At 53.2% G+C, this 7,051-nt stretch overlaps 1 protein-coding gene across 1 annotated transcript in view; it reads right to left on the bottom strand.

The window, feature by feature from the left end:
• Nucleotides 1–209: 209 nt before the first annotated feature.
• Nucleotides 210–7,051, bottom strand: part of Tnfrsf1b (TNF receptor superfamily member 1B) — a 30,002-nt gene continuing 23,160 nt past the window's right edge. Inside the window, exons 9-10 of the mRNA XM_055615262.1 lie at nt 5,908–6,115; nt 210–2,799 (exon numbers count right to left, since the gene is read on the bottom strand). Of these exons, the coding sequence (XP_055471237.1) occupies nt 2,495–2,799; nt 5,908–6,115 (513 nt within the window). The 3' untranslated portion in view covers nt 210–2,494. The remainder of the gene's footprint in view (nt 2,800–5,907; nt 6,116–7,051) is intronic.

The raw sequence follows: 7,051 nt of genomic DNA, 5'->3' as shown, positions 1-7,051 counted from the left end.
ACCTACATGAAAAGATAAGATTAAGTAAAGTAAAAAATGTAATGCCAAAACATGGTTGCACATGGCTATTATCTCAGCATTCTGGAAACTGAGGCAGAAGAATTGCAAGTTTGAGGTGCCTAGAGTATGCAGCCAGCTTGGTTATATAGCAAGGCCCCATCTATAAACACACAGATAATAAGCAAAAATAATGATAAAAATAAAATCAATGTATTTTAAAATTTTTATTACATTTACTGTGTGTGTGGATGTACTTGCACAGGTGTGCAGAAGCATGTATGTGGGGGGGGGGTCAGAGGACAACTTGCTGGAGTCACTTCTCTTCTTCTGCTACATGACCCTGGGGATCCAACTCCAGCCATCCGGCTTGTCAGCAATCGCCTTTTCCCACTGAGCCATCTTGCCAATCCAAAATTAAGTCATCAAAGGGGAGGGGGAGCACCTGGAGAGGTGTCTCGTGAGTAAGGTGCCCGGTACACAAGCATGAGGATCAGAATTCAGACCTCTAGTATGCGTGTAAATGCCAGGCAGGCAAGGCCGCCCGCCTGTAATCCCAGCCCTCTAGAGGCAGAGACAAGTCTGGGTATAGATGAGAGTCCTGCCTCCGTAGTTAGATAGAGAGTGATCAAAAACCCAAAACCAACCGCTGCCGCCTCACACACACACACACACATGCAAACATGCATACACACAGAGGCACACAGATATATACAAACATGCATCCACACACATACAAAGAAAAGGAGAGAGGTTCTAGAAAACCGTCATCCCTCAGGAATGTGTCAAGAGGTCAGCACGCAAACTGTTCCCCAGCCGATGCCGCTGCTCACATAGCCGAGCTGGTCTAAGCACCCCAGGGATGGGCTTGTGCTACAGCCATTGCCAGACCTATGGTGTGGTTTTCCCAAATGGCAGAACCCACCTCCTTCCCAGAACGAAATGAAAAGGCCAGACTTAGAGACCAGCTGGCTGGAAGCTCCCTCGGCATCCACAGGCTACAAGTGGGAGACAGCCAGGTTCTCAGCAAGGGCGGCTGGAAAGGTGGGGTAGGGGGTGGGGTGGCTCCAGAGCCTTTCACTACATGCCTCCTGGACCCAATTAACCATGACCCCATCTCTCCTCACACATTAGAGGTAGGCCTGGAGGACTACAGAAAAATTCCAAACCATCCCCCAGACACAGCCAGGGATCAGTGTGCAAAACAACAACAAAAGCATTTATAAGCAGGAACTCTGCCCAGGAATACAGTGTAGCGCTCCTGAATGGACCCTGTTGGGATGCACAAATGTTCGGGGGCTGAGGCCACGCCCAGAAATAGTCCTTTCAACTCATGCTGTTGTTGCTTAGGAAGACCGAGGTCATCCCAGTACTGGCCACCAGGGGGCAGACGTGTTCCATCGCCTCTCCAGTCTGATGCCGCAGACCTAAGTAGCCCGTCCAAGTCTTGATGTCAGTGTTGAGCTTTTAAGTCTCCATGGTAACAATTGGGCTCCTGCACCCAGTTCATACCCAGTGGAATTTGTGAATACGGAACCCAAGCACCTGGGACTGAGCTTGCCTCTTAAAGAGTCTCCTGAATCCTCTCCTTCCAGATCTGGGCATGCTAGGGGAGCAGGTTGGTTAGAAAAAGGGTACGAATCCTTTGGCAAATAGCTGGCTTCAGCTGTTTCCAGGTGGGCCGGGACATGCACTCAGGGTCACCGAGGGTACAGTACCAAGCCGCTGGGGAGTTAGAGAGTGCTTCAGGCTGAGGTAGGAAGAGACAGGTGGCTGCAGGGGCCTGGGGTCTACAGTCCCTGAGATTCCCTGAAAGGCTCATTAGAAGGCCAGGAGGAAGAGCAGCGACTCTCTGCTTGTCCACTGGAGTAAAAGTCAAAGCAGAGCAGGTGACTCACACAGGAGGCTGGCTGTGCTGTTGACTGCATGTACTTACTTTTTGTATGTGGGCCTGGGATCAAACCCAGGGCTAAGAGCACACAGTATCACAGAGTTATAGCCCCAGCACCCTGCAGGAGAGCAAGGCCAGTCGGGCCTCTGTGAAGCTGACCCTTGAATCAGAAGGATTGGTGGGTCTGGAGACTTCCCAAGAGTCTAGCACTAACCTGAAGGGCTTTTTCGTCCTACAAGGCCAGCACTTCCGCCTTCCTGCTGGGACCGCCCTGCGGTGTCAGCACCAGGCTAAAAAGCTGCTGTCCTTTCTCCAAGTATATGGAGGAGGACATTGGCTGCTTAGGAGGGAAAGATACTGGGCCTCCCAGAAGGCAGAATGAGGCCAGAGCCCGGGAGGGTCACAGAAGAGCGAGGACTTGCTGGGACTGCCTTGTAGAACAGCAGGAGTTTTCCATCGCCCTAGCTGCCCCAGCCCTCTCTTGACCTGCAAGGAGGGCTGCCCAGGCCGCTAAGGGGATTGGACCCAGAGAGGGTCATGAAGTCCTGTGGGGGGAGGGTCTAGAAGGCCTGGGGGTCTCCTTGCAGCTTGTTCCCCCCGCCGGGGTCAGACTGCAAGCTGGTCGTACCAGCCTGGAGGGCTGGGCTTCATGCCCACATCAGGCACACCAAGGGGCAAGGGCTTCTCGTGGCTCCGCAGTGTCTCTGGGGTCTCCCGCTGGGACTGAGAAGGACACTCCTCCTGGGAGAAGGGGACCTGCTCGTCCTTTGGGGACCCTGAGGGGTTGGCATCTGGGTCCCCCACTGTGGCGCTGGCTTGGGAAGAGCATTGCGAGCCGTGCTCGGAGCCACTACAAACGTTCACAATACAGGTGACGTTGACATGGGTCCCGTGGCTGCCTTGGGAAGAATCTGTGAAGCACAAGATGGGTAGGGATTAAGTCTGGGGTTCCTGGAGTTGGGGTGTCTTTGAAGCTTGCTTCTCATCACAGAGGTAGGTTAAGATTGTGGGAAAGAGCGCTAGGCCAAGGACCAGGAGGCCAAAGATTCTTGCTCACCTCCCAGTTGCCCAGCCCAACTCTTCCTATGACTGATTGGAGAGAACTGTCTAAAGCAGACGAAAGTGCTCCAAGAACAAAACCCTGGACTGAGGAGGCTGGCATTTTAAAGCTCTGGGGTGGGAGGCACAGTTCAGAGGGAAAGGCCTGCCTATCACACACAAGGCGTTTGATCCCTACCACTGGGATATGGAGAAGCAGATGCCATGGTCAGAAGGGAGGTCAAGGACACCCATCACCCTACCTGGCCCCTGTGGGCCTCTAACTTTCCTAAGCTGGTGAGGAGTAGATGTCAGGCCAGCAGGGGTGGATATAAAGGGCTTGGTACACAACAGTTAACCCCAAATGTCAGTGGCATGTCAGCTGCCGCTGCTACTGCTGTTGCTGAGCTTGCAGAAGCTGAGCTTGCACAAGCTGCTGGGCGGATAGCAGTGGCAGCTGGCTGTTCAGCCCGGCTCCTGACTCCAGGACACTGGAACTCAAGGAAGCTTGGGGTGGGATGGAGCCAGCCACTCTGCTCAGTGCAGCCTCAAAAACACCAGGCAGAGAGAGAGCTGAAATCAAGGGACCACAAAGACATTTCTACCCTGGGCTTCCACAGAAGTCAAATGTCATGCGAAGTCACCATGGCCTTTGCATGTTACGAACAAGAAACTGTGGGGCAGGTAGAGGCATGGTTCTAGGGTTAACAGGCTCCCATGGTAGAGGGCGGGGAGAGCAAAGCAGTGGGAAGGTCAGGGAAACAGGGTACAGAACACCTGGGAGAAGACAGAGGAGGGGGCAGAGGTCAGAGGAGAAAGGAGGCCAAGGAGGGAGCCACAGAGGGACACCGAGGGGGAAAGAAAGCCACGAAAGATGACAAGCCCTGACAAGGCACCCAGGCTGGTGAGGCTGGGGGCTCCGACGGCCAAAACGGAAGCTGACGTGGAGGCTCCTGTGGGCAAGCAGGTGGCAGGGATGCTGCATGGGCACAAGCAAGCACAGGGCACAGCAGTTAGGGCAGCAACAGAATGTGGGCATCAAAGGAGGCAATCGTGGGGGGTGGGGGTGGGGGTCGTGTGGCTGCGGCTGTCAGTGCCCTGTCAGGTGCAAAATGCCACACTCTCTCATCAACAGCAGGAGGCTCACAGCTCATCGCCAGATGAGGAAATGGAGGTTCATGGGATTTAGGAGCCGGCTTGGATTCTCATGGCCCCAAGATTGCTCTGGGTGAATGACCAATTTCATGTTTACTTCTCTTGCCCCAGCAGCCAGTGCCGCTGAGGGAGAGGGACAAAGGCCGGTAGACCTGACCTTTCCACTACAAAACAAACCAAAGGAAATGCCAGGGTTCCAGCAAACCCCGCCAGGGACTCCACCATGGACAATGGAAATGCCAATCGCGTCTCTGTGATAGATCGTATCTATCTAGGGTAAGATGCAGATGGAGTAAATCCCAACAGGTCCGCACACCATGCCTCTGGCCCAAAGGAGCCCTCAGTGAGCTACGGTGAGGAGAGCCCCACAGAATGGGGCTGGAGAGACGGCTCAGCAGTTAAGAGCACTGGCTGCTCTTTCAGAGGGGCTGGGTTCGGTTCCCAGCACCCACGTGGCAGCTCACAACCATCTGTAACTCCAGTTCCAGGGCATCTGACACCCTCCTCTGGCCTCCACAGACACCATGCGCACCCATAGTACACAGACATTCATACAGATAAAACATCTATACACATAATTTTTTTTTCAAGACAGGGTTTCCTTGTGTAGCCCAGGCTATCCTGAAACTCCCTCTGTAGACCAGGCTGGCTTCTAACTCACAGAGAACCACCTGCCTCTGCCTCCATGAGCACTGGAATTAAAGGCGTGCACCACACCACCTTGCTTTTTTTTTTTTTTTTTTAGAACCCTGGGGGAGCTGTTTTATTCATCTCCCTGTTCCAGGACTCTGAAGCCCACAGCTCAGACTCCTGGTGCTTGGGTACACTAGCTGTGCGCTCCTAACAAGGTGATTAACCTTTCTGGGCCTCAATTTTCTCATCTGGAAAATGGAATGATAATGGTAACTACCTCTTAGTGTCATAGGCAGGTTTGGTTCAGGTAAAGCACCCAGGATAATGACTGGTGTATCACAGCCTGGCTTATAAAACTAGACAGAGCAAGCAGGGCAGGGTGTTGTACGCCTTTAATCCCAGAACTTGGGAGGCAGAGGCAGGTGGCTCTCTGAGTTCAAGGTCAGCCTGATCTACAAATCTACAAAGTGAGTCCCAGGACAGCCAGGTCTACGCAGAGAAATCCTGTCTCCAAAAACTAAAAAAAAAAAAAAAAAAAAAATCAGGGGTGTAAGCAGGACATGGCTTTAGAGAATCACACAGGGCTGTGAAGGGCAGACGACAGACAATCCTGTGGAGCAGAAATCCCCAAGAACAGCCAAGCCAGCATGGGGAGGGGGGGTTAGGAATACTCTCAGCTGAGTATTATTAGGAATTCTCTCAGCTGAGACAGGAGACTTAAAAGCCAAAGCGGGAGTATCTAGCAGAAGGGTGAGCCAGCGAGAGGGCCAGCACAGGGCAAGGTGGGCTCAAACTTAGATGTCCAAAGTGGCTGTGCCGCATATGAGCAGGGAACAGGAGGGGAGCCGGGGCAGACGCCTACATGGGGCAGCTCCAGGACACTAGCAGCGATTAGGCAAGAGATGCACAGGCCCCTGGCTTCACTTACAGCGGTCGGACTCAAGATTTTGCAACTTGGTGGGAACCTGATACACCCGTTTCGTAGAAGCTGTGCCTAGCACTGTGAGCCTGGACCTTTTTCAGAACTGGCGAAATGCAAGAGGACCTTCTCCCACGACACTGGGCAATGGCTCAGAGCCACATCCGTCAGTCATCACGTTGCCAGGGGCACTAAAGGCATGTTCCTCTTGGGTTGGGTGGAGGCCCGCCCATGTGTCCAGCACAGGAGGAGCCAGCTGGTTCCCTCCTCTTACCTGAACTCCTGGAACCTGCACAGGCCTCCTGAGACCCCTGGGCTCCCTCTGTGGCCGTTGCTTGGGGGTGGCCCATAAGGGGCACCCTCCTGTCTCTAGTGCTGGCTGAGCTCTCGAGGGAGCTGCTGCTGGAACTCGGTGCTGTGGTCAACAGGTGCTGCTGCTCAAGGCCTGTCGCACCCCGGGACTGCTCGTCAGGCAGGTGAGGCTGGGAAGGAGAGGGGAAAAGATGAACCCACCTGCTGGTGCCTTTGCTCTCCTTGTCTCCCCTGCCACCAACGCTCCACAGCTTACACACTTCTGCCCACGCCACAACATTTCTACACACAGGGAACCAAAGGTTTTCACCCTCGGCCCACAAAAGGAGATGGAAAAAGCAACTTTCTGAAGGTCATTCATCAGCTTGGGGAGATGTCCCCAGCCTGGTAGCTAAGAGCTGATTTCTGAATCTAGACCACCTGAGTCTAAAGTTCCTAACTCTACCACTCCCTGGCTGTGTGACCTTGAAAAAGCTACCTAACCTCTCTGGACCTCCATGTTCCCCTGTATAAAGGAAGAATTACAGCTTATGTCCTTGGGTTGTTGTAAACGCTAAGCACCTGGGAAGATCAAGAATAGTTGTGCTCAGAGCCCTACATGGGACACTGTTTATAAGAACTTGGCAGAGGTCCAGCGGTGGTGGTGCAGGCCTTTTAATTCCAGCACTGGGGAGGCAGAGGTTCTCTATGAGTCCGAGGCCAGCCTGGTCCACAGAGCTGTTCCAGGACAGCCAGGGCTGCACACAGAAACCCTGTCTAGAAAACAACAACAAAACAAAACAACAAAAAGGAACTTGGCAGAAGGATTCCACTCAGGCTGGTTCAGCCTGGGAGCCGTAATGATCTTCATGTTTTCCAACGGCTCCAATTTTTTTTTAAGATAGTAACTTTGTTCTTTTTGGGGAAAAAAAAATTTTAATTTTTAATTGTGTGTATCCACCGTTGCCATGGCTTCTTAGGTGGCCAGGCGTGTCCCGTAGTCTTGAGTCCTTGTCTCCTACCCAGCCCACAGCTTCTGACTCTGGACTGGAAGGACCTTGCGCAAGCTGTCCCCACAAGGCCAGAAAAGCCCACAGAAGGTGAATCCTGTGCTCAGCTTTACAGAG

This window comes from Psammomys obesus, unplaced genomic scaffold (assembly GCF_907164565.1).
Source record: "Psammomys obesus unplaced genomic scaffold, mPsaObe1.curated_primary_1811, whole genome shotgun sequence".
Lineage (NCBI taxonomy): Eukaryota > Metazoa > Chordata > Mammalia > Rodentia > Muridae > Psammomys > Psammomys obesus.
This window is presented reverse-complemented; position numbering and strand designations above follow the sequence as displayed.